The sequence below is a fragment of the Vicugna pacos genome, chromosome 17 (assembly GCF_048564905.1).
Source record: "Vicugna pacos chromosome 17, VicPac4, whole genome shotgun sequence".
In the NCBI taxonomy this organism is placed as follows: Eukaryota; Metazoa; Chordata; class Mammalia; order Artiodactyla; family Camelidae; genus Vicugna; species Vicugna pacos.
Window position 1 is genome coordinate 23548564 of NC_133003.1, and position 25774 is coordinate 23574337.

Consider the following 25774-nt stretch of genomic DNA (forward strand, 5'->3'; position numbering starts at 1 on the left):
CCCTACATGGGCTTAGCTGTCCAGCAGCAGCCTGGAGCTGGATGTGCAGCGTCCCCAGGCAGGCAGGCAGCCTTAGAAGCACTAGGAACTCCCCTTCTTGGTTTGGCCCCACACAGCCCTATTCCTGCCACTGGGGCACATGCCCCAAGACCTGGGAGGCTCCCTCCCTGCAAAAACTACAGTCCCCTGGGAGAGAGGAGGGAGCCAATGAACCCTCAGGGTGGCTTCTAGTGGGGCCCTCTGAGGGCCAGCCAGCCCTCTGGCCTGAGCCCTAAGGGCAGCTCTGAAACCAGGGCTGGTGAGGGTGAGTTTGGCCAGAGCTGGAGCCCTCTGTCGAAACCTCCCCAAACCACCAGGCCAGGCCCAAGAACTCAGGCTGGGGAGTGGCTGGATTCCCCAGGTGGTGAACACTAGTGCGTCATGGAGTCCCCAGGTAGGAGGGAGCTAGAACCCACAGATCTGGGAAGCTGTTGTGGACTTGGGTGGCCCCTGGAGGTGCCCCTGCCTCTCCATCTGTGAAATGGGGCAATACTTTCTGCCTACTCTAGTTCCCTGGGGTGCAGGCAGCCAGGCAGGTTCTGCATTGGAACCATCAGAGGGAAAGGCCTCTTTGGCCTAAGGGGCTGGGCACAGACCCCAACCACCCTCATGCACTGCGGGCAGCAGTGGCCTTGGCCTGGCACCTGTACCAGACAAGGTCAAGTGCTGACCACCTGCCAGGCCCTGCACTGGACAAAGCAAGACAACCCAATGTGGCTGTCAGACGACCAAGGAGTGAGTGTGCCGTGCGTGTTGGGACAAGCAAAGGTAAGATGGGAGGATGGAGACTGGGGAGCCTGACCAGGAGGCCTGGTTGTTTTCCTGACTCTACCAGCAGCCTCCCCTCTCCAGGCCTACTTCCTCCTCTATATAATGGGGTACAGAATACCATTCAAGACTGCTGTGAGGTGGGAGGAAATGTGCCCTGTGAAGGGTCTGGCCCAGGCCTGAGCACATGTCTCCCTCTTATGCCTGGATGGTGGGGAGAGGGCCCTGGGGACAGGCAGTGAGTCCCTGTGGGAAGGACTCTGAAAGCGGAGGGATGGGAAGGGGACTGGAAGCAGCTATGCTAGGGAGTGTGGATAGAATGGGCTCTGAGCAGAGAGGCTGGCCCCAACAGGAAGGGAAACAGGGACAGAGGAGACAGAGTAACTTTTCTGAACCTAGAGCCATGACTGCCCTGTCTTGAGGCTGATGTAGGGCATGGATGCTCCCAACATCCCGTGGGGCAAGGCCCTACCCACCAGCCTCATGCCTCTGCCTCTGTGCCCACACCTGCCCCCACCCCCAATAAGGAAGGGTAGGGAGGGAATCAGTCACAGCTCAAGCCTGGTCCCACCTCCAAACCTTGGCCACACCAGCCTCCTGCTGCCTCCTGCTGCCTCCTGCTGCCCCCTCCTTAGCTGTCATCACTATTCAATTCCCATCCTTTGCTCAAACCCAGCAGAAAACAGCCCCTGCTCTGACCCTCAGGGAGCCTTTCCCATCAGAGGGTTTTGACACGTGCCTCCTGCCCTCTGAGGGCTCTTTCTGTAGAATTACCCACAGTGGGGTCCATAGAACACTAGGCCCGTCAGGCACACCTCAATAAAGAGCGTTGTGTGGTCAAGTGTCTCTGAAACACTGTCAATTCTGTGGCCCCAGCTGCATAGCTTAGGAGTGTGTTAGAGGCTGAAAAGTCCTGTAGGGATGTAGCTGGCTTTTTGGTCATCTGGCATTTCCCAAACTCCAGTGACCACAGCATCAGTTTTTTGCATAACCTCTACTTCCAGCCCCTGGGACTGTGCCCTTCCGGAGAGAAAATGGCCTTATTCATACATGCCCAGTTCAAACCATGCTCCCTTCCCTGGACTTCCCTTCCCACTTTCAGATGAAAAGCTGAGGGTCATCAAGTAGCAGGTCAGAACCCCACACCCTTCCTCTGGTCTTCTCTAGGAGCCCTGAGGTTGGCTTTTCACCAGCAGGTCCAGCAGCCACAGTAGGACCAGAAGCTGCCCTGGCCTGGCTCCTGAGGAGGCTTGGATGATGAAATGGGCACCAGACTGAGATGAGCCGGACGCCTGGCCACACTCCCCCAACCCGCATTGCCCAGCTCTTGGCCATGACCGGCTCCTGTGGTCTCTAGCTCAAGGCTGCACAGAGCCAGACGGGGGCCAGACGGGGAGGCCGTTTCGCCTCAGCGTGGGGGCTGAGGACAGGCCCCCTCCCCGAGCCCAGGCCAGAGTTGGGTTACGAGCCCTCAGGGTCTCCTAATGAGTTCCACATTGGAGTCAATGCCTCTGAGAGGAAATGGGAAGGGGCTGGGGAGGGGGAGAGGGGCCAGAGAGGGGATTGGAAACATGTGTTTGGAGGAAGAAAGGGGAGGGGTAGGGAGGGTTAGGGAGGGGGAAGAGGGAGAGGAGCGGAGGACCATCCCTAGAAGTCCCAGTGCCCACCCGCTACAAGGGTGGCTGCTAGCCTCCCAGGCCCCTGCAGGAGGCCTCCAGGCCCACAGTGTTGGGGTGCAGCAGTAGGAGAGACCACTTAGGGGGCCCACTCCTCTCCTTTAGGCAGAAAAAACCCCAAATCCCTGGCCTTGTTTGACTGGGATTCTGAGCCATTCGGGGCAGGATAAAAACAGGTGGGTGGGAGGGTCCCTGCAGGCAGGAGGCAGCCCCTCCACAGCCAGCCAGCTGGCCAGCAGCAAGAGGCTCCTTCAGATCCAGCCCAGTCGCCCCTACCACACCAGAGAGCCGTGGGTGTGGTGAAGCCACTGCCCCATTGGCCCTGACCCCCATCTCAGCCCCTCTCAGCTATCAGGCACCCAGACTGGCCTGGTGGCTGGAAGCCTGGTTGGGAGAAGGCTGTGTAGGAACCACGTCAGCATGTGTGGTGAGGTCTCCAGGGAGACAGACCCATAGCAGTTAGGGAGCAGAGTCTGTGCGCCTCACGGGGTACAACAGATCCCCCTTCCAGGAGCACTGTTTGAGCCCCAGGTTTCTAGCCAGCCGACCAAGGCCGAGCCTGGGGTCGGCCTTGTAGCCAGCTGGCTGGCCTGTAGAACTCTGATGATGGGGCCTAGCCCTCCCTAGGCCATGGATCGGAGCCCTGCAGGGACAAAGCCTGTTCTCAGAGCTTTGTGCGGATTGTTTCAGCAAATCTTTCCAGAAGCCTTATGAGACCACTACTGTTGTTACCTCATGTTATGGATGAGGAGGCCAAGGCACAGAAAGGTGAAGTCAGAGCATTCCTGGCAGTAGGAATAGTAGGTGCAAAGGCCCTGTGGCTGGAATGTTCCTGTTGTGTCCAGGGAACACTAAGGAGGCTGGTGTGGCTGGAGGGGAATGAAGGGAGGGTGAAGGGTGGTTGGAGATGGGGGTGGGGGAATGGACAGGATGGAGAAGGGCCTCTTGGCTGTGGTGAACGTTGTGGCTTATACTTGAAGGGGGCTGGGGAACCACTGAAAGGGATTGGGCAGGGATGGCCTAAGCTGTCTTACAGGTTTTCTTTTTTGATTTATTATTTTTTAATCTTATAGCTTAGCCGACTCTGGCTGCTGTTGAGAACAGATGGAGTGGGCCAAAGGCAGAAGCAGACCAGGCAGGAAAGGAGCAGGCACCATCTCAGCGAGTCCTGGCTCCTTGGGGGTCTAGCTTTGGGATGGTCTTAGTGGTGGGCAGGTTGGAAGGGCTCTCACCTGACCTGCCCCAGCCTAAGGCCCCCTTCCCTCACCAGAGAGGCCTTCAGAGCTGGAGTTTCTCCAAGCCAGTGGCATTCATCCCACCAGGAGACTTCAGGACATGCCTCATCCTGGGGCCTCACAGATGGCTCTATTCCCAAGCACACCCCAACTCTTAGGGGAACTGGACCCAACCTCAGGACCAGGGCCACCCCAGGAGCAAAGGTCAGCTTCACAATTCCAGCCAAGAGGTCTCATGGCAGCAGCCCTGACCTGGGCCAGCCCAGGCCCCTGTGACAGAGCACCTTCTGTTTTCAGTTAGCAGGCACATGTGAGCTGCTGCCTGGAGGGTCTGGAAGACTAATTACATTGCTTCTCCTGCTCGAAGTTTCAGAGGCTTCTGAGGAGCCAACCCAGAAGCAGCTGTCATGGAGGAAGATTCTGGGGGCTGAGCTGAGGGTGGAGGTCAGGGGGTGTGCTGGCCCTGGGGAACATGGTCGGCCCTCCCATGCCAACCTTGGGCATGAGGGCATGTCCTTGGGGTGACTCTGGCTGGAGTCACAGTTTGAGTGGAGAGGTGGGGAGGCACCATATGAACTTCTAGGGGAGCTGGATGGTTCCAAAGAGACCTGCCAGGTCAAAGCAAGGCCCTGGGATGAGCCTAATTTGTGGAGGGGACGGGCAGCGCAGTTATCTAGGAGAGGCCAGCTGAACAGATGTGCCCTGGGTCAGGCCTGAGACTCAAACGACACGGATTGGGTGAACATGGGGGAAGGCCATGGCTCCAAAGTCAGCCTCCCTATCAAAGCTGAGTCTGGGTGCCCAGCTGGGGAAGGATGGAGATGGACAGGAGCTGATGTCAGTATGCGTGGCCGAGCGACACTGCCGGCACCAGCCTGGCTCCTGCAGGCAGGCCTCTCTCTGCCCACTGGGCACCCACGACAGATGCCCAAGTCCCGCTTTCAGGAACACACACTTGTGCCTGAAAGAGCAGCTCAAGAGCTGAGAAAGGGAAGCTGCAGGAGAGTATGACTTCCTCTCCTGCCTGAGTTCCTTGTCCAGCAGCGCTCAGCTTCCTCATGGGTGGTAGGAGAGGGTGCGTGGGGGCCGGAGTTCCTGCCACAAGCTGCAGGCCCGGGCAGATGGGGCTCCAGGTGGCCTCACCTGAAGTGAAAGCACTCCCGGGGCCTTGCTCTATAAATAGGTTCTTGGGAGAGTGTTTCCACACAGCGGCTCTCAGCTGGAGGAGGGGCTGGCACTGAAAGCGTTCTAATGGCTTTGCCCCAGGTGCTCTGGGCTGGCTCCAACCTCATCTGGAGCATGGCTGCGAGAGCCCCATGTCCTGGGTCTCTTGAAAGACTTCTCCAGAGTGGCCAAGCAAGGGAACCCAGGTTGCCAGGGCAGCCAGCTGGGGTGCGCTAGAGCCCACCCAGCAACCGAACAAGGCTGCGTCAGGCGGCGATGCTCACAGGAAGTGGAGTGACATCCCGGGGGCCAGTGCCGCCAGCAGGCCACTGCTGCTTTGGCAAGGTGGTTCCCACCTCAGCAGCCTGGGGCAGGCTAGGGTGGGGTGGGGGTGCTTGGAGAGAACCCCTCGGGGGGATTTTTGTCCCCCTTAAATGGCCACACCCCAATTAAGGCTGGAGCCATCAGGGGCCCATCTTGAGCAAACCGTTTAGGAAGATGAGGCTAATGACAGGGAGCTGGGACGGCAGGCCAGCGTGACTCACTGTGCTGTCGCTTGCTCAGCGGGCTGGGTTTCCGGGATTCCCGGCAATCACAAACACCCACCCCAAAGCCTGTGCTGGCCCTCCAGAGTGGCGGCCTCGGCCTCGGCCTCTGTGATGGCTGAAGAGGTGGCCTTGGAGTGCTTGCCTCCTTGGGTGGGGAAGGGCTGCCTGCCATCCCAACTCCCTCTTCACCACTGGATCAAGAGACCGTAAGTCTGGCTACTGAGAATTTCAGAGCCAGAAGGACCCTAGGACCATCAAACCCCATTTCTATGGACACACAGGCCAAGTTCTAGGGAAAGGGTAAAACCTGCCAGAAGTCTCCCTCCAGTCACACAGTGACCTCACGCTTGTTCTGAGCACCTCGTGCCCAGCAAGACAGGTACTAGCTTACAAACGGTCTCCATAAGGTTACTGAACACGTTCAAGGTCATAGAGCTAACAGGGGACAGATTTGGACTCCGGCTGTGGGTCAGGGGCCCGTCTCCTCTGATCTGCCCTCTCGCCAGCCTGCTCTCACGTAAACGGCCACCACGGAGATCAGAGGACAGAGGGACAAGGACAGTGCCGGGTGGGAGGATAACAGAGTTTCCAGGACAGGAAGACAGGCCTGCAGGGAGCTAGCAACACAGCCTGTCCAGTGCTCCTGGGAGTGGTGACCCAGGAATAAAGGGCAGCACGCTTGCCACGGGCAGGGGTTGGACTCAGCTGCTTCTTGCTGGCTTTGTCATCCAGCCCACCTGACCTGCCTCCCTTGGTTTCTCTGGCAGGAAGTGCAGATTCATCCCTGGAACCCCAAGAATCTGGTGAAGGGTAGGTGGGGGATCATGATTTAAATCACAGATACCTGTTCTTTTATTTCACGTTAGGAAAATTAGGGCATGAAGGGGTGGGGTAGGAATTGCCCTGAGATGCTCTTCCTAACAAATAACTCCTAACCTAACCTCCGGAAGGAAGGAAGGAAGGAAGGAAGGAAGGAAGGAAGGAAGGAAGGAAGGAAGGAAGGAAGGAAAATAAAGATGCCTGCAATTTGGTTTTCTGGGAGCTCAGTTACCAAAATCCAAAATTAGGAGAGATGACGGCTGAGCTAAGGCATCTACATTTCCAGAGGGCTGGCAGCCCCAGTGGGGGACTGGTAAGAGCCCAGCCCCAGGGGAGCCGTGGGGAGGGCTAGCAGGGAGTGTCATTTTGGGAGGCACAGCAACAAAGGACCTCTCTTGTTGCCCTCAACCTGGCCAAGCCACCTCAAGGACCCGAGGCCCCATACTCCTCCTCGTCTCATGCAGGCCCCGTAGCCAGTCCTGCCTGCCACCAGCCCCAGCAGTGTCGCCCAGCTTACGGTCCTGCAGCACCTTCACAGGGGAAAGGGGTTGGAAATGAGGCTGGAGAGACAGAGCTCAGAGTGAGCAGAGCACCCCAGGGTCCCCTGTCCCCCTGTCCCCAGCAGCAACCAGGCCCCTAGATTCTCAGAGCAGTGAGGTCTTGGGTCGGGCCCCACATGAGCAAGAAAAGGAACTCTCTGGGGAAGAATTGGCCCAAATGAGAGCCCGAGTCGAGTCCCCCACAGCTCTGACCTCAGTGTGGTCATACACACTGGCTTGGACGAGGCAGCTCTATGCTGTTTTAAAGACAAATGCAGCTCTCCAAGAACCATGCTTTGCCCCAGTTGCAGGTCTGGCTGGTGGCTCTGTCGAGGCCGGAGTGTGACGTGCAGGCCATTCTAGCAAAGCCCTCCCAGACAGCCCGCGGCCATGGCGCTAGCCCACCTCCACCTGGGGGGCCCAGGCCAGACGTCCTAGGACACGCTGATCCTGCACTGTGGGGGTGGTGAGTACCCCTTTCCAGACTGTTTACACCTAGTAGCCACGGTGGGGCTTCCAGACCATTTCCCAAATCCCTAGCAGACCCTCAAATCCACATTTTCTCCCACACAGAAAGGCAGATTTCAGAGAGAAATTCAAGGCAAGATCCTGGTATACACTGAAGACGGTGACGACGGCAGCCCTTTTCAGGCCTGTGAGCAGAGCTGCCACCCGGTGCCCTGGAGATGCTGCTCCTGCCCTGCTGTCCCCAGCAAGGGGCACCATCTGGGTCTTTGGAGAGGATCTCGCCCTGGGCTGGAGCCCCAACACCTGGGAGCCCCAGCTCCGCTGGCCACAGCACGGCAGCTGAGGGCTCAGCAGTGGTAGGACAGCGAGTGTGGGCCGGGATGATGAGCCCGACCCACAGGCACTGGACTCTGTGCGCAAGCTGACTTAGGGTTGCCCAGACTCCCCGTAAAAGCCTCCCACGGGAGCCCATGACTTCCCAAGGCAGTTGGGGGGTCTTAACCTGTCAATTTAGACCAGCAGGCCTGCCGGGCTCTTCTACACGCCAGCAGGGAGGACTGTAGCAGGTCCTGGGGGCCTCCAGAACGTCCTGAGTCAGCAGCGTGTTCCCCACCTACAGCAGGCCCCGTCGGCCTAGAGGGACTGGTGGGGCCCGGGAGCCACGGGCCTCTGTTAAGCACCTGCGGCAGAACCGACCTCATCACCACCTGGTGCGGGCGGTTACCACCACCACCTAATATAAGCACCTGAGGCTTAGAGAGCTGTCACCATGTTGAGGTCACACAGATTGACCAAAGGTAGAGCCTGAGGCCTGACCCCAGATTGCAGCTCCCTCTCTGCCCAGTGGGAAGAGGCAGCTTCCCCGGGTTCGGGTTCGGGTTCGTTCATCAGGACTCAACACAGGCTGCCTCTTGTCAGTCCAAGCCCTTAGGCATCCAGGTTCTGCTCCTCCCTGGAAACTGCAGAGTCTGGGAAGCTCATCAGCTGCCTGGTGCTGACAGCTCCAGGGACGATCTAACAGTGCCTTCCCCTAGCCCCCAGGGCAGGGCAGGTGTGTTGCAGGATAAATACCTCTTTGGCTGCCCACGCCCCCAGAAGCGCAAAGCTGAAGGCACAGACTGCATTCAGACATATAAGAAACACTTGCCTGGCTTTCCTGCAAGGATGCAGAAGGAGCCTATGGAACCCTCACAAGCAAGTAGAAAGGCAGGTGCCTGAGACCTCCAGGTCCCAGGTGAAGCAGCCAGCAGCCAGGCCAGCCAGAGGGCGGGCATATGTGCAGGGGCTCTGGCTGTCTTGCTTCCCAAGGCTCTGAACAGCTGTAAACAGGGTGTGCTGGGCTTCAGAGGTCATCCCAATAGAGGCCCTCCCAAGACGCCATTTTTATTCTCCCTTCATGGGCCCTGGGGATGGGGGTGGGCGCTGATTAGGTCTCACTCAGAACAAGCCATTTCTACAAGCTCAATAAAGTCTATTTTTTAATGTTCAGATTCCTTTGCCCTCACACATGCAGAGGGGGAAGCCACCAGGACCCAGTGGACATGTGTGGGGCAGAAATCAAGGCCACTACAAAGCCACCCCCTCCCCACCAGAGTGCTTGTTCCTGGATAAAACAGACTCAGGTGGGCCTATGCTGGGCCTTTTGTCATATTTAGAGGAAACTGCAGGCTTATCCAATCAATGAGTAGTCCATTTCTACGCTGAGATGGGAAAAGCCTGTCACGTGGCAGAAAGGTTGACAAACCCCAGTAAGATAAATGAAAAGCAAGGTGGCTTGAAGCTACCTCCTCTGGTGGGGAGCTGCCATCTGAGGGCTCCTTAGGACTCCAAGGCCACAGACATTTTCAAGTGGTTCCTTCATATTAAACTAAACGTGGTCCATGGTGCAGATGTGGGCCCCGCCTATGGGAGCCCCCCACTGCCAGGTGGAGAATATCCAGGTGTGGACAGCAGGTGAAGAGCAAAAGAGCACAACCCCTGGGGCTCCGGACAGATGTGATTCCCAGAGCCGAAGCCCCTTTATTTATTTACCCACATCCCACAGTACAAATCCCCGGCCTGCCACCCCACAAATCGACCGAGCTCTTGATTCTTGCTCCCCTGATCACGGTGTTGTTCTCTGCATGATTAGCTGCTGGTTCTCCAGACACTGCTTCAGCTTGTCTTCTGTCAGTGTCAACCGCTGTTCCAGGATGGAGACTGTCTGCAAAACAAATGGTCAGCCCCAGAGGATGGAGGGGCCACTAGGCTGCCTTGGGGATCCCCTCAGCCAGTCCTGCTCAGCTGCCTCGGTCTGCCAAACAAAGACAAGCTCTTCCTACCCAGGGATCCTGCCTGGCGCCTTGTCTCTGGGCTTCCTGTCCACCCCTGCTGGTTCCGGACGGTTGTTCTCTGATGTTAGTGAGCAGGGGAAGGACACAGGGAGGAAGAGTAGGCAGCAGGCCCCACGGCCCTTGGTCATTCCCAAAGGCCAGGTACCCCCAACCCTGGCGGTCTGGCGTTTAGACTGGGCTTCCAGAGCAGAACCACTTTTTCATTTGGGCCACACTCTGTCCATAACCAATCAGAGACCATCTACCATCTCTGTTCCAAAGGTGAGAAAATTACCAACAAATAAAGACGCCCCCACCTTGGGTCCTGCCCATGCCTCAGGCCCTTGCTCTCTGCACCTGGAGGGGATTCCCAGGCTGGGAGGTGATTCCCCCGAGCCCAGGGGGGCCTCTTCCTGTCTGAGTCCACTGAGGACCATTGCAGGGATGATGTGCTGTCTGGGGGTTAGGCCCAAACTCCCTGTTTCTGAGCTGTTTTTCCTCTCTAATGGGAATGATAATGTCAAGCTCACAGTGGTCCTGGAGACTGCAAGCATGGTGCCCAGCATGTGTTGGCCTGACCCACGCTGGCCACTGTGACAATGCTTGTCATCATGTCGGCTTCCAGAGGCCGAGTCTTTGCTCCCTGGCCTCTCTCGTATACCCAGTCTGAAGGCTGGCCTGCAGACCTGGCCGTCTGGCCCATCCAATGCTCTCACCCCTGGTGCTGCATGTGATTCGTGGGCCAGGACCAGTCTCACAGACATGGCTCCCAGACAAGGCTGCAAAAACCTGCGCCCCTCCTCTGGCTTTGGACAGAGTGTTGGCAGAGGGGCAGTGGTGTCTGGGAGCCCATGTGCTCCCCAGAGAGGGGCTAGCTGACTGCCCTCAAGTACTCCCCCTAAAAGCCCACCTCATTAGTCAATGCCCACTCCAGCACTCGCTCAGCCTGATGCACGCTGGGCATCAAGTCCCTGCTTGTCACTCCCCTCGTCCAGGGTTGGTTGGGTGCCTGTGCATGTCAGGCCCTGGGCAAGTCCACTATGAACGGGGCAGGCTCGGTTCCTGTGCCGTGGAGCCTGCAGGCATCAGAAACAGGTCAGGTTCAGAAACAAAATTTTCTATTAATTTCACCCATTTGCCTGTGGGCTTCCCCAGGAGGTTCTGCCACCTTCCCTGAGGCTCCATGGAGGCTCTGGGCCTTGGTCCAATGGAAAGGAAAGTTTCCTGTCATACATTTAATAAAACATTGAAACATTTTGGGAGGGAGTTTCCCCTCTGAGGCCGCTATAAATTCTCTCAGCATCCCGCATGGATGTCACTGTTCACGGAGGCCACCGTTCACAGAGGCTGCTCCTCCTGGGGGCAGGCCCCTTCTAAAGAGCTGGCCCAGCAGCAAGGGCTCCACGCCCTGGGGTATGGGACAGAGCCTGAAAAGTTGCTGCCTGTGGAGCATGAACTGAACTCTGAGAGGCAGAGCTGAGCTGGAAGAGACCGTCACGCTTCCCCTGTGCTGGCCGGCCAGCCGTGGAGGGGGTCTGCGTCTCGTAAAAGTGGTGGCGGAAACAGCCCCCGGCTGGCCCAGAGCAGCATTCCTGGAAGTTTCCACTGGCTGCTGTGAAACTCACACTGAGCCAAGCTCCAAAATCATTCTTCATCCAGACTTTTTCCGATGGCTCCGGACTCCAGGCCCCAGTAGGGGAGCCAGCCAGCTTCTCCTCTTCTGCCCAACCCCCAGCACCCCCCCAACACACACACACACTTCACAGGGACGAAATTTCCAAATGTCGAGGCAGTGGGTGCTGGGCCAACGTCAATACCAGGGGTGCCACACATTTCATGAGGCCTCCGCTTAGTTCCACAGGGGACCCAGATTTCAGCTTGGTAGAAATACGGTTATTAAGTCTGATGTTAAATTTCTTTGAACAGAAAAGTATCATCTACTTCCCCTCCTGCCCGCCGAATGGAGGGTGCTGGGCCAGTTATGGGTCCTTCCTTTGGGAGCTTTGAAGGGATGCTTCATAGCATGTTACAGACAAACAGGCTGAAAAAATGTCCACCCCCTCTTAAACCTGCAGCTCCTCCCTCCCCTGCCGCTCTCTGGCTTCTCCCCTTCCCAGGCAAGCTTCTGGAAGAGTCACATCATCTCCGTGTTTGATCTCCACTCCCCCTATTCCCTCTGCCTCCAGCTACTCTGAGAAGATGCTGGGTGGCAGCCATCATCCAAGGATTAAGTCTACCCGGCTCTTCCCAGTGACATCTGATCCCACCAAAATCCCCTCTGAGCTGGAAGGATGGGCCAGGGAAAGGAGGGCACTTTGGATTTCTGTACATTAGAACACCGACTGGTAGTCTCTGTTTCACAAATTTGTCTGAATAATCCTACTCCAATAAAGCATGGGCCCTCATTTTCATAGAAAATGGTTATCACTCCTGAGAAAGTGAAACCCGGAAAGCCTGACCTCTGATTTGCTGACGTGCCTTCCCTCCACCAAGGAAAGGGCTTCCCCAGTGATGGAAAGGCTCCTATCAGAGAAGCCAAGTAGCAGCGGTCAGCCTGAGTACACTCAGGGCTGGCGGTGCAGACAGTGAGAGGGTAGCGCATCCCTAGCAAGGATGGGTTCCCGGCCACCTCTGCCATGTGAACGTTCCCTGTTGGTTCAGAGCAATATCCCCACACCAAATGTCAGGGGCACAGCAAGCCTCCGCGAGTATGTGCTGCCCCAATGCTCAGAGAGTGGAGCAGAGCCCACAGTCCTTCCCTGCCAGGCCCAGGGCCGCACCAAGCAGGCTGCTCGCAGCTGCCCCGACCTCGTGCTCCGGGTCCAGCCCTGGGAATTTTCCTGCCACACTGTGTCCCGCTCCCCAGGCCTGGAGACAAGGCCCACCTGCCTTGGAGGGTGAGGAGAGGCACTGGAAAGGCAAACACCTCCGCAGTCCTTCTGAGTCTACTCTCCTAAGGGCGAATGAGATCTGACCTGGTTCCAGCCTCTCACAAAGTCCCCAAGGAGGTGCACGCTGGGTGTGGTGGCAGATGCCAAAGAGGGAAATGGCCCTGCCTGACACGGGTGTCCTTGGGTCTCTGACTTATTATAAGCAAAGGGCAACTAGAGAAAGAGATGAGTCCAGGGTTCTGGCTGTTGGGCGGACCTGTCTGGGCATGGTAGCTGGGAAAGATGGCCATCACTGGGGACCAAATTCTTCCTCAGAGATGCCCCTCCTGTCTGCTGACCTTGGAGAAACCAGGCAGCTCATGCCCTCTCCCTGGCTCTGGTGCCATCCAGGCACAAGGTCCCCTCTGTAACTGGGTGTAGAGCCGAGGCGCAAGGGAAGACCAGCGGGAGAAGCCAGGACTGGACTCTGGGGGCCCCTCCCAATTCCTGACACACTCTGCTCCGGGGGCTGCTCTAGGCAGCTGACGTTCGTTCCCGCAGCGTGCATGATGTGCCAGGCACTCTACAAGGACCCTTCAGGATAGGAGCCTGTTTTTCCTAATGAAGAAACCAAGGCACAGTGATACTAACTCGCCCAAAGTCACACAGCTTGTAAATGACTAACGTGGACCATGAACCGTGGTGGCCTGGCTTCAGAGTGCAGAATGAGGTACCAGGAACTGTGCACCCTGTTCTGTCCGCATCGAGCACGTATAAGGAAAGGGCTGTCTACTTCCTGTTCCCCACTCGCTCTGGCAGTGCCCGAGGGCTACAGGCCCTATGACCCCAGGATATCTGCTTGTCCCCCGCCCGATGCCCAAGTTTGAGCAGCCTAAGGACAAACTCCTGGATCTCTCTTCTCACCCAGTGGCAGCCACCTGTCAGGCCACTTAGCTTGATGGCTCTGGATTAAATGAGCAGAAGTGGTTGGAAGGGACATCCGTCAGGGTCACCCAGCAGTCCCCTCATACCATCAGGCCACTCTCAGAGGCAGTTCCCAGGCCTCAGATGCCCCCAGTGCCCATGAAACAGAGTCTCTTATCTGGCTAAATGTTTAGGTTTGGAATGATCACAAAAGTCACAATTTTATGCTATGAAAAGGCAAAACTATAGGGACAAAAGGGACATACCAACAAGAACCTTTAAATAGACAGGGAATGAGAAAATACCTTAACATCTTAGATTTTAGATGCCTTCTCTCACTGGGGCGCTTGTGTCACTACAGCGTAAGTGATCAGTCTCAAACCACTGTGGTACTCACCCAGGTCACTGCTAACACCCTGCCCCTCACAAGATTGGGCTCCACTTTAAATAAGGCACCTCCCTCCCTGAAGTGGAGCAACAGGACCCCACACCTGGACACTGTTACCCTTCTGCCAACACTATCTGCCTCTAGGGGTCATGGCCTCCACCTGCAAGTCATGGGGGAGCCTTGTGGGGCGAGGTCATAAGAGACCCAGAAATTTCATTTTCCAAGTTGCACCTGCCAGGGGGTCACCTGGGGGGCTTCTTTCAGAACCACCTTCTCCTGCTGTTACCAGCAATTTCTAGGAAGCCACAGCCCTTCTCATGGAAAATCGTTCCTTCAGAAACTCTCCTGTTTGCTGTTGAATTCTGTTGTCTCTCCAGACCACGGCTTGGCACAGTCAGCCTGCTGCCTGTTTTTGTCCGTCAGGTTTACTGCCGTGCCTGTTTGCCTACATACTGTCTATGGCGCTTTCCGGCTACAGTGGCATGTTGGGCAATTGTGACAGACTCTACGGCCCACAAAGCCCAGAATATTCACAGTTAAGGAAAAGTGTGCTGCCCCTGGCCCTCGACTGACTCTTCGCTCACTCATCCCCTCTCGTGCTCTCTTGCCTCCATCACGCCTCACCACGGCCACACAGCCCCTCCCAGACCAGACCCCATGTAGCAGCCAGCGGGGTCTCACCCCTCCTCGGGCTAGAAGCCCCACTGCCTTCCTGCTGCTCTGGGACTGAAGGTGAGGCTGCCAAGCATGGCCTGCAGGGCCAGGCCCCTTCCAGCAGCTGCTCCTCCTCCCAGAGCCACTGCTGCCGTCACCTTTACTGAAGGCCTCTCGCACGCACTCCCCGTGCAGATGTAGCGGGAAGACTGGAGCTATAACTTCTACCAGGCCCTGAGGGGCCACAGGACACCCACAACACGGGCCCTCCTGACACCATTGTCTGCTCCCACACATTTGTCAGGTGCCCCCCACGTGCAGCAACCAAGACACTCTGGCTCTTCGGGGCTTCCAGGTACTGATGGGGTTACAGTACCAGTCCTATCCTGGTGGGCTTTTGGCAAAGCTGCTCAGCCATGACCGACAGTGAATAACATTCTGGAGGAAGCGGAAACAACGAGGGTGATCAGCCAGCCGTTCTATCTTCATTACCCAGCTATTTGGTTAGTTCCTTACAAAATGCTTCCCCGGGTGCAGGCCTCACTCCAGGCTTCCCCACTGCACTCCCCAGTCTGTCCAGCTGGGGGCAGCTCTTTTTCCCAGTGCCCCAGACCCCGGAGCCACCTCTAAGCAGGGCCCCACATGGTGCATGGGGCCCCTCTTAGGTCAGTGGTATTGGTTTCTGTGGCTGCACATCCCTCCTGGGCCTCCCTTGAACGTGGAAGACAAGCGGCATGAGGTGGACACAGTGGCTGGGCCAGAGACAGACTGACGGCAGAGGCAGAGAGCTGACATCCTCTGCCTGGGGGCGAGGGGAGCAAAAACTGCTCTTCCTCTCCCAGGAAGCCAGGAGACTGGGCCTCGGGGTCTGACAGGGCAAGATGGGGAGTGGGGTAAGAGGGCTGAAATGGTTGGGGGTCAGAGCACCACACGAGCACAAGTCTGCCAGGGCTCCAGCATGGGGAGACACTCAGCCAAGAGAAGGGACATGTCAGGTGGAGGCAGCACTGGGCAGTGGGAGTGGTGAGCACATGGGCCCTGGGGTGGGCAAGGGGCTGCAGGACGGGGTGATGGAGGTGCCAGAAATAAATAACGTGATTGGACCTGGGCTGCCCAAGCCCACTGTGGCTGCTGTGCGGGGCCAGGCTCTGCCCGAGGAGATGCCTCACCTGACTCAGGCAGGCCCTCCCTTCCCCAGGACCCCGACAGTCAGTGCTGTAGTCCCCCCGGCATTTCCCACTCAGTGACTGCTTCCCAGTCTCGTTCCTTCTGTCTTGGCTTCCTGGTGACTCTGGGTCCCTCTTCACCCCTTTGCCCTCCACCCTGCTTCTGCTGTATTTCTTTCCTGTTCAAGAGCTCAGGAATAAAGGCCAACTCCTCGGCGTGGCATTCACCTGGCACCCAAGACCTGTGTTGCTTGTCACTACTGCTCTCCTGGCGCAAACCACACGTACCCGACGCCCCACTCCGGCCGTCTTAGGTCCTCCCCCAAGAAGTCCTCCTTATCCCCACCCCAGCACCCGGGTCCCTGCCCTCCTCCTCTCTCAGCAGGTCCTGGATGTAGCAAAGGTGTGGGCCCTTGGAAAGTGCTGTCAGAGTGACTCCCAGTCCCCACCTTTGACCTGGGTGGTAAGAGCACAGGCTCTGGAGCTGTACCATGTGGGTCCAAATCTGAACTTGACAGCTAACTTGCTGAGTGGCCTTGGACAAGTTATCTGACCCATGGCTTTAGACTCCTCCTCTGTACAATGCATCTCTTGAAGAGCCACTGTAATACTTTATGAATAGCTCTGGGCTGTTGGGGGGCCCTAGGCACTCACTGGGCTTGATGAGGCCCTGAAGAAGGTGGCCTGTGGTCAAGCCTTGTAGGGTCTGAGCCATCAGGGCACGTGGTGGTCTGGCTGCTTCTTAAAGTTCTCCTGTGACGGAAAGTTCCTTTTAATCATTACCAGGCTTGTGGCTGATTTGGCTCCTCCAGGCGGTCTCCCCATAGTGGGTGGGGCACCCCAGCCCCCTTCTCCCAACACAGCAGCCAGATTTCTAGGGGGTAGAGGGTCCCAGGTGCCCTGGGTCTCAAGAAGAGAGCACAGTCACCCAGCCATGGCACTGGGGCACTTGTGCCAGGCCATGGGAAACATCCAGGGGCTGGCCTTTGGCTCAACACCCCTGTCTCGACTGTGCCGCACAGAATGTCTAACTTTCCTTTGGTTTCATTGCAAAGATGGAAAAATGTGGAATTAATCTCCCCTTAGCATGGTTTTGACTTTACTCAGATTCTAAAGATCTAAAACAGATGCAATAAAAAGGGAATCTCTTTGCTGTGGGGTCTTGTGAGCTATCAAAACAAAGTGGGGCTGCTGGGCCAGCGCCTGCCCAGCTCTGCCTTGTCTCCTGCCAGCTCCAGTTCTGTCTCTTGGTGTATGTGCGCGGGCCTGTGCACACATGCAGGGCCCTGGCTTGCTGATGGTGCCCTGGCCACACGTCAGGGATGAATAGGGGATGAAGGGGCCAGCCCGGATCCCTGGGGACATGGGTTGCTGGTCTGGGCCTAGCTCCTACCAACAAAGGCTCTGCCTCTTAGCCCCAGCCTCTGTCCAGTGCCTAAAGGTCTGTGGCACAGGGGCCTTCGAGTCAGAGGTGTGATGCCCCGCCCCGAGCAGCCTGCAGAGCCATCAGTCTGAGTGCCAGCCCCATGAGGACAGGGGTTCTGTCTGCTCTCACTCACTGCTATCTTCTCGGTCCAGGCACAGCTCTTGGCACCTAATAGGTGCACAACGAGTGCTGGACGGACAAATGCCAGACCCTGAGAACCATGGGGATGCAGAGAAGGCAAGTCCTGCACCAGCCAGTCCAGGTCCCCTGGGCCTGGGGAGCCATACTCTGGGGATGAGCCCGCCTGGCTGGTGGGGAACATTCCCCCCAGCTTGGGCCTCGGACCTGGAGGACTTGGGGTGGCGGAGGAGGGAGAGGAGGGCGGGCAGGCCGGAGCCTGGAGGGGCCACTAACAGCTGGCCTTGGGAGGGAGGAAGCCTCCTGGCCTCAGCAGGACGTGGTGGGGGCACAAAGTGGGGCAGGAGTCCAGGAAGCAGCCCAGTTCCTCCCCTCCCACCTCAGGCCTGATTTGATGAGGACTAAAAGCTTTGAGGCCTGAAATGGAGATTCCCACTCACACTGACGTGTGACACGTTAACTTGTCCAGGATCACAAACACAGCTGATGCACACAAAAATACACGTTTCTAAAGAAATTCCTCCCAATCTTTCTGGGCTCAGCAAATGTCTTTATAGCTACTCCTCGTCACCCCACAGCCTGCTGCTAACAACACGAAATGAGCTGTTGTCCCTTGGGCCCAGAAGTCCATGTTTCTGTTTCACATTATCTCAGGGATATAGGATTTCTCTGGCGTTTCTGCATCCCCCAGCCCCCACCTCTAATGAGGATTAGCTCTCTTCGGGAAATACATGAAAAACAATTTTCTATTGGTAGATTAGTCACCAGATTAAAGAATCTTGGCTAATTTACCTTCCTTGTGGCTTTATAGCAACTTCTTTTAAATAAACACAGGCTTTTCCACATTATTGCTTACCCCGCAAAAGAGAAGCTATAAAAAGTGGGTCCACTCACCACCATCCATAAAACCGGATGCTCCTGGGACCCACGGGGCACCACCCACACCAGGAGGAAGATCCGAGCTATACCTGCTGCCAATACTGGACTGGGTTCAAGTTCATCTCTAGCAGCCATGAGCAGGCCACCAGGGAAGCCAAGTGTCTGACAGGAACAGGCCTCAAGGTGCAGGATGCCAGTCACTGCTCAATAGGCTGTACTCTAGTTCCAGGGTGAGTCCAAACAGGGCTAAGCAAGGGGCATGTACTGTGGCCTTGGCCCCGTTTAGCATCCCTTTTCTTCAGATGCTCATTTTTCCAACAATCCATTTAAAATCGTTAATTTGCCAATACCTGATAAAACAGTCTTCACAAGTCAGAGACTGCTTGGTAGCTTGTTGGAAGTCTGGAAAAGCTCAGTATAGCCTGACAAGTCAGGAACGTGGCCCCGGTCCAATAGGACCACCTCAGGAATGAAGGGCTCACAGGCCCCTCTGCCCTGCCCAGTACCTACTGAGCCCTGGTGCGAAACCTGGCCTCTCATCTTGGCTGGTTTTGTGGAGCCACTGGCTAGACCCAGATCAGAATGGGGGACACAGAACCACTCCCCTAAAGACCATGTTCTTCTGAGTTCAAAGCTTCTTTCTGCTTTATCTCCTCAACCCAGCCGTGGCTATTGTGGGTCCAGTGGGAGTCTGTACGACAGACCAGGCCCAGGTAGGGCCCTGTACAGAGTGGGCGGAGGGAGATGGCAGGTCCAACTGTAGCCTTTCCTGACCCAGCTCTCATGGTGCTTCGTTCAGAAGATCGCCAAGTGGCCACGGGGTCAGCTGTGGCTTGCTTAATCTCAGAGCCATGCAGGCCCATTTGGGGCTGCCTGTCACAACCAAAAGACTCCTAGGCCCTTTCTCATGAAATGTGCTTGACTCCTCTTTGGAGAGCCCTTGAACAAATCACCTGGAGTCCCCTCTGTCCCTGCTCTTAGAATCATCCCAGAGTCAGTCTGAATGAGATGTCCCTGTACAGGCCTTGCTCTCCTGCTGCAGCTCCTGCTCCTCCTCCCCCAGCTCCAGGCCTGCTCTGGGTCTCACAGGAGAAATCTCATAAGACCGTGAACATTCCCAGGCCCCAGAGGTAACCGCAGCCATCCCAAACCCATCTGGTGGGCGGGGGCCTTCCATCTGCAGCCTCTTTGGAAAGGGGGTGCTTTTGGTTACAACCGCAGATGGGATAGAAGATGGAGCTGCCATCCAGCCCCCTCATGCAATAACAAACACAAGCTCGGGCCATCTTTGAGTGCTGCCAGCAGCCCCACCCCTGGTTTGGTACTCCCCTGTGCCTCTGCATTTGCAAAGCCAGAGAAGGCTGCAGATAAACTGTCAAAATGAGCAACAGGGCTTGGGAAGAGCCAGGGCCCAGCCTCTCTGCAACAGGCTGGAGAGAGACCCAAAGTGTCTAAGAGACCAGAGTGTCTTCAGTCCCTTGTTCCCAGGAAGTAGCCTCTTAACAGAGGAAGACCAGTCTCTTGTCTCCAAACCCCAAGTGGCAGGAGCTTAGGCTGTCCAGAACTCAACTTTGGCCCAAGAGCAGCCTTTAAATATCCATGAAGAGGATGGCTAAACAAGGTCTAGGCCAGGTGGCTAGATGTGCTGCAGTGGAGGGAGGGCCCTCTCTCGTGGGAACCAGCAACAGTCACCCCTAGGTACTGCCTGCGTGTGCGACTGACATCAGGAGGGCTGTACACACCCGACAAGCAGGGATCACTGGGAGGGGCGGGGCACAGGGTGACTTTCACTCTGTACCTTCCCAGCAAGATCCATCTGGGCACACCTGGGAGGACCAGCCCCCACAGAAAATGGCGTAACTGCTATAAAATCTGGAGTCTGTTTCCACAAACAACAGCTGGTCTGTCCAGGAAAGAGGGACACCGAGAGCCCCTGAGAGTGGTCAGGCAGCTCAGCCCACATCAGGGTGGGCCCAGTGTTCCCACCTTCCCACCAGTGTGAAACTAGCAAACTGCCAGGACCCCTCCTTGGAGGGGAGGGGCAGGATGCCTCAAAGTAACGGGTCACTCTATCCAAGTCCTCAAAGCAAAGAAGCCCAAATCCTTAGCCTTGTTGAGTTAGGTCAGCAGAGTTTCAACGATCTGGACCTTTAAACCAGTGGGGCTGGGTGGGCCTGCCTCCCCCCACTTCCCACTGTGCACACGTTCCAGTCTCAGAGCCCAGCAGCCCCCGGTGAGTCACAGGAACCTGAATGTGTGACGTCACAGCCTTGCTGTGGCCAGCCTGAAACGCGGATTCCATGAAAAACACAGTTGGCGCAGGAATTTCAGGGCTCGGTATTTTTAAAAAGCAGCAAGACGTGAAACCAGAGTCAAAAATAACTTTGCTATGGGCTTCTGGGGCGAAACCACCAGCCGCCTGCCAGGCCCAGGCCCAGGCCCAGGCCCCTCACTGCAGCCTCCCCAGCTCCTAGGTACTGTCTACATCTCTACACCCACACCCTGGTCCTTGAGGAAGACCTGGGGCCCCTGCAACTTCCAGACCCCACCCAACTTCTGTCACTCAGGAGCCCGTGAAGGAAGCGAAGGAAGCCAAAGCAGGAGGTGAGCTCACGTGGAATGCCAGCAGAGGGAAACAGACCCCTAAATCACTTGTGGCACCCCAACAAGAACACAAGGGGAAAGGTCAGGGCTTCTGTCTGGACAACCACTGAATGCCCATCACCAAGCAGGCAGGCCTGGCAGGGGTGCACCCTAGAGTCCTTCCTCTAGGCGTGGCCATGAGGGGAGGGGCGTGGCTATGGGCAGATGGGAGGGGTGACACATGGAAAGAAGGCCCTAAGGGAAGTCCCAGCCCCACCTGAGACACTGACCGCTGCTGCGCACCCCATGGGACAGACAGACAGGCTGTGCCTCAAGTCTCTCCTCTATGGAAGAGGAAACCATGGCTTTCCCAGGACCACACAGATGGAAAGAGGCAAGGCTAGGCCAGAGCAGCTGGGCTGAACTTTTCTCTGGACCCTGTGGACCTTTGAGGTTAAGCCAATCATCTCAAAAAGAGAAGACTGGGGCAGGCCTGGCAGGTCAGTGACCAGGGCAGCAGCGGGACAGGCGTGTGTTCTCCCCAGAGGGGGTAGGAGAGGGTGGGGCCCAGGGCCAGCTCACGAGAGGAAGAGAGGGGCACATACAGTACCCAGCACCCACACTTGTGACCTCAGCCCTAGCTGCTCTTGAGAATTCCCACGAGGGGTTTTGAAAAACAAAAAGTCTCCCAAAGAAAAACCTAAATCCCCAACAACCATTTCGGTAACTGGATTCAAAGAATGGCTATAACAAGATGTACGTAAATCTTTGAAGAGCTTCAGTCTCTGCCTCTGATGCCTGGCTCTGGATTCAGGGCTCCCATCTAATGGGCCCCATGACCCATCTGATTCTCAACAGCCCCCAGGCACCCTAGTCCCTCTTGTCACCTCCTGACTGTCCTCCTTCCTGGAACTGGAGAAAGACCTCCTCTTTCTCTCCCTCACATCCTACTGTCCAGCCAGACCACTAGAGTCTTACCAGCAGCCCAAAAGCACTCCTGGGACTCCAGCAGTCACAGCCTGTGGAATGTCCACTCCTGTGTCACTTGGCCGCCTGGGTGCTTTCCTACGCTGCCCCTCGGAGAACATCAACTTAATACTTAATGTTGTGCTTCACAAAACAGCTGGCGCCAGTCAAGACCATCCAGGGAATCAAGAGCTTCACAACAGTGCTCAGGGGACACAAGCAGGCTTGACTGTCCCCACTTTCCAAGCGAGGAAGCTGAGGCTCTGGGAAGCAACATCACCTGCCCAAGGTCACCTACGTGGTGAACGGTAGAGTTGGCCCTCAAGTCCAGGAGGGCAAGCTAACAGGCAGGGCTCACTGGGCTGAGCAGAGCAGCTCTGAAACCCAAGGAGGGACCTCTGCTCCCAACAGCTGGTAAGGATGTATGAGGCCAAATAAGCCCTGGCTGCCTAGGACATGGCGTCCAGCTGGGGTCAGAGTCCTGAGGAGCTCAGTGGAGGAACCAGTGAAGCCCCAAATAGCAACCTCACAGGGGTAAGGCCGGGGGATGTCTCTCCCAAACATAGAAGGGTCAGGGCAAGGGGCTGTGCTCTCTGGTCAGCGAACTCAGGGGCCATGCCTGCTGGGCTCTGTGATCACAGAGCACTGAGCAAGAGATTTTGCCCTTAACTTTCAGGAAGCTCAAGTTTGGTTTGCAGATGAACTTCCTGATGAAGCCATCCCTAACTACACCAAAACCGGTTAGCAAAGAAAGCTGGGGAAGTTCTGATCTACATGGGGTGAGCTCAGGATCATATGGCATCCTGGAGAAGCCCCAGGCTGAACAGACCCTGGAGCTGGTCCAGGCACAACAAGCCATTATGAATACCCTATCTGCACTGGGCATGATGGCAGCAGTGGGCACCATGCAGGAAGGTAACACGAGGGTTGTGGAGGAAAGTCCTTGGCAAGTTGTAGGCCTCAGACAAACATCAGGAGGCAAATTATGATGAAGATATGATCCCTTCACTCTGAGGACCTTCCATCTAAAACAACGCTGTGGGGAGACCCAACAGCCCAGGACAGCCGAAGAGTGAACCTGCTTGGGAGAAGGTACTTTGAAGCACCTTGAAGGCCATCCTGGCATCTATTTCCCCGAATAAATACATTTACGAAAAACAATGTGTGCATTTTATGAAAAAGATATTCCTAAAAAATAAAACAGCACAACTTCAATGCAGAAGTTAAAAGAAGGGCTGGATTCAGATGCTGCACACACCCCTAGGGCCTAGGAGGGCCAGAGGAAGCCCTCACTCCTCAGGAGCCCAAGGGCCGACTGCCATCTGCTCCTCTCCTCACCTTTCCTCCCCTGCAGGGAAACCTGGCTCCAGGGAAACCTAAGCCGGGGCAGCTGCAGAAGTCACCTCCTGAGGGTAGGACTGAGACAGCTCCACCCCGACCTGGGTCCCAGCCTCTCTGAGTCCCTATCTCCACTCCACCCTAGACCCTCAGCATGAGTCTGGCCCTGACTTCTGCCCACTAGAAGCCCGAACTCCCGTGCTGCCTCTTTCATTAGCCCACGTCAAGGGACCCATGGCCTTCTCGATCTGGCCTGCTGGACTCCCACCTGGCGTGCTCTGCCCAGCTGTCTCCAGCGGCCCTAGTGGCCTGCTCCTCCTTGGAGACTTGGCTCCTACATCAGCAGATTCAGTTGTGGGGCCCTCCCAAGAGTGGGACTGGGTCTCATCCAGGGCCCCCTACACAGAAGAGGCTCAGTGAATGTATGTGAATGGAGGGAACCCACAACCTCCACTGTGAGGGCTGAGGAACGGCTCTCCTGAGGTGGTGGGGAACTAGGGAGCTATTTCTGGTGCTGTCGTGAGGATTCCCCATACCCACACCAGCCAGGCTCTGAATAATGACCGAGGCAGAGCAGGAGCAGCACTGACCACAACAGCAGCACAGGGCACTGCTGGGACCATTCAAAGAGCTTCACACAAGCTGACACATCTAATTCACACAGGAGGCCCGTGAAGTGTTCTGTGTTCCAGATTTGGAAACTGAGGCACAGAGGTTAAGTGACTTGCCCAAGGTCACTGAGCTAGAGGTGGGAAAGCCAGGACTTGCACCTAAATGAGCTCTGAGCCACATCTCTCCCTAGGCTTGCTCAGCCACATGACTTCTGGGCCTCTGCTTCGCACAGAGCTGCGCTGACGAGGACTGAGGCGGGGTCCTTGGCCTTCGGACCAGTGCCAAATGGGCCACAAACCTCGAGAAGAACCCAATCACTGGGCTGCACCCAGTCTGACAAGCGGGAGGGAAGGCAGGCTCTGAAGACAGTGAGCCTCCATGGTGGGGCGCCTGCTCTGTCACCCAGGGGCTATAGGCTCGTGACTCACTCAGTAAACATCCCATCCCGGCCACTGCCCACTGCGGCCCCATGCTTCTTCCCAGAAGGATGTTCTGCAGGACGGAGGCCCGAAGGACCCAGAAGGCACTGTCTCTCTCACAGGCTGCTTAGAAGACTTCCTTGTGGGGGAGGGAAGGGGCAGTGATGGGGCGGGACAGAGGAGAACAAGCACGATTCAGACGGAAGACTCTGAAGTAGGAGTCAGTGCTGGGGTGGCTGAGGCATCCCCGCCCTCCAGAGCAGAGGTGTGTCAGGCTGGTGAGGGGCGCCCGCTGTGGCAGCAGCATCCGAGGGCGATACTCACATAACAAGGAGGCTCAGAGCCCCGCTGAGGTATCGGCAGGGGGAGGATGCCGCTGGTCGCCCAGCTCTGTGCCCCAGGGGATCCTCCAGGGAGGGGGCTACCCCAGCAAGGCTGGTCCCAAGAGGAGGGGGCAGGGAACCTCCAACCCCAGTGGGGGAAGCCCTGATTGTAGTTGGAACACCTCAGCTAGAGCCCTGACTCCAGGACAGGAGGTGGGCCTGGAAGACAACCGGCGACCAAGCTCGAAGGGAGCACGTGCAAACACCACTCGGCATTCTGAAAATGGGCTGCGCTCCAAGGCCTGAACTAGGGCTTCATCTGTGGAACCCACGTTTCCTCAGGACACAGAGTCCATCAGGAACACGACTCCCTGCGTGGCATTTAGGAACGCACGCTGGCCAGCAGAGCAGGCGACTGGCTCAGGGGCTTGGCACTGGGTCAGGGTGGAGTGCTGTTTGGATTTGCAAACAGGCTGAATGGTGTGAAGCAGGACGAGGGTGTCTGAGACATCCAGACCCCAGCCACACGCCAAGGCCACCAGAGAGCCTTCGCTGGTTTCCTGCGATGCCAGTTTCTTCCAAAGTTACTATCATACTCTTGACGGCTAACACATAATGAAACCTTCCATGTACACCCTTCAAACACAGTGACAGGAAATGTTTTCAGTGTTATACTCCTCTGGATCCAATGAAGCTATTTTTAACCATCCTCTCAGACTTAATTTCCAATTTTATTCTATGAAGTTCTAATTCATTCCACCTCCCCTGATCTCTCACTTGATGATGCCGCGAAGAACTGGAGGCGGGCGCGGCAGTTTCTGACAGGTCTGAGGGGGATAATTTTTTTAGTCTTTGCCCATTGCTCATCTGTCTTAACTCATGCCTTCTTCTCAAGGGTAAAGAGACTCAGAACCATCTGGATGATGTGCACATAGTCCCACCAGTCCCTAGTCACCAAGGTCTGACCTCTCCCTTCAAACGTCCTTCCTTCAGTGGGTCCACGGTGTGCAGTAGCAGCTGGGGTGCTGTGACACACTAAGGACCAGGCAACACAATGTGGAGGAACTTGGTGCACTTGGTCCCAAATCCAGAGCTAGGGAAGGGACGCCATGTCACTTCAGCTCAATTTCTGTCAGAGACTCCAGGGTCCTCTGCCTCCCTCCTGCATCCTTGCTCTACCCCTGAGCTGGCACAGGAAACGGGGGCCTGCACCCAGATCCAAGGAGGGGAGGAACCCCAAGGATCTTTAAATCCCACATTGGCCCAGTTGCCGCCACCACCTACATGCCCCATGCCAGCCGCGTTGGGCTTAGCTCACTGCCTGGATGTACCCATGGCCTCCTCCAGACCTGCAGGCAGGCCGCTCCCTCTGCCAGGAGTGCTCTCCCACTCGAGGATGAGACACCCCTCTGGGCAGGCCTGCAATGCTGGCCGCCCCCTCTACCAGGGCATACTGCTCTCACTGGAACCACTGTATTGCAAATCTGTGTTATGGGTTGCCAGATGCACTGACACTCCGG

The 25774-nt window shown here is 56.6% G+C and overlaps 1 protein-coding gene and 1 long non-coding RNA gene across 7 annotated transcripts in view; one reads left to right on the plus strand and one right to left on the minus strand.

Moving 5' to 3' along the window:
• Positions 1-5068: 5068 nt before the first annotated feature.
• Positions 5069-8654, plus strand: LOC140686765 (uncharacterized). Its single transcript, XR_012060655.1, has 3 exons — positions 5069-6240; positions 7094-7254; positions 7362-8654. It is a non-coding gene; the product is annotated as an uncharacterized lncRNA (long non-coding RNA).
• Positions 8655-9250: 596 nt separating this feature from the next.
• POC1A (POC1 centriolar protein A) overlaps positions 9251-25774 on the minus strand; it is a 67145-nt gene continuing 50621 nt past the window's right edge. For 5 of the 6 annotated variants that reach the window (XM_072941404.1, XM_006196376.4, XM_072941401.1 and 2 more), the window contains one exon: positions 9251-9459. In XM_072941404.1, coding sequence (XP_072797505.1) covers positions 9361-9459 — 99 coding nt within the window. In that variant the 3' untranslated portion in view covers positions 9251-9360. The remainder of the gene's footprint in view (positions 9460-25774) is intronic. The other variant, XM_072941402.1, reaches the window with a different exon arrangement.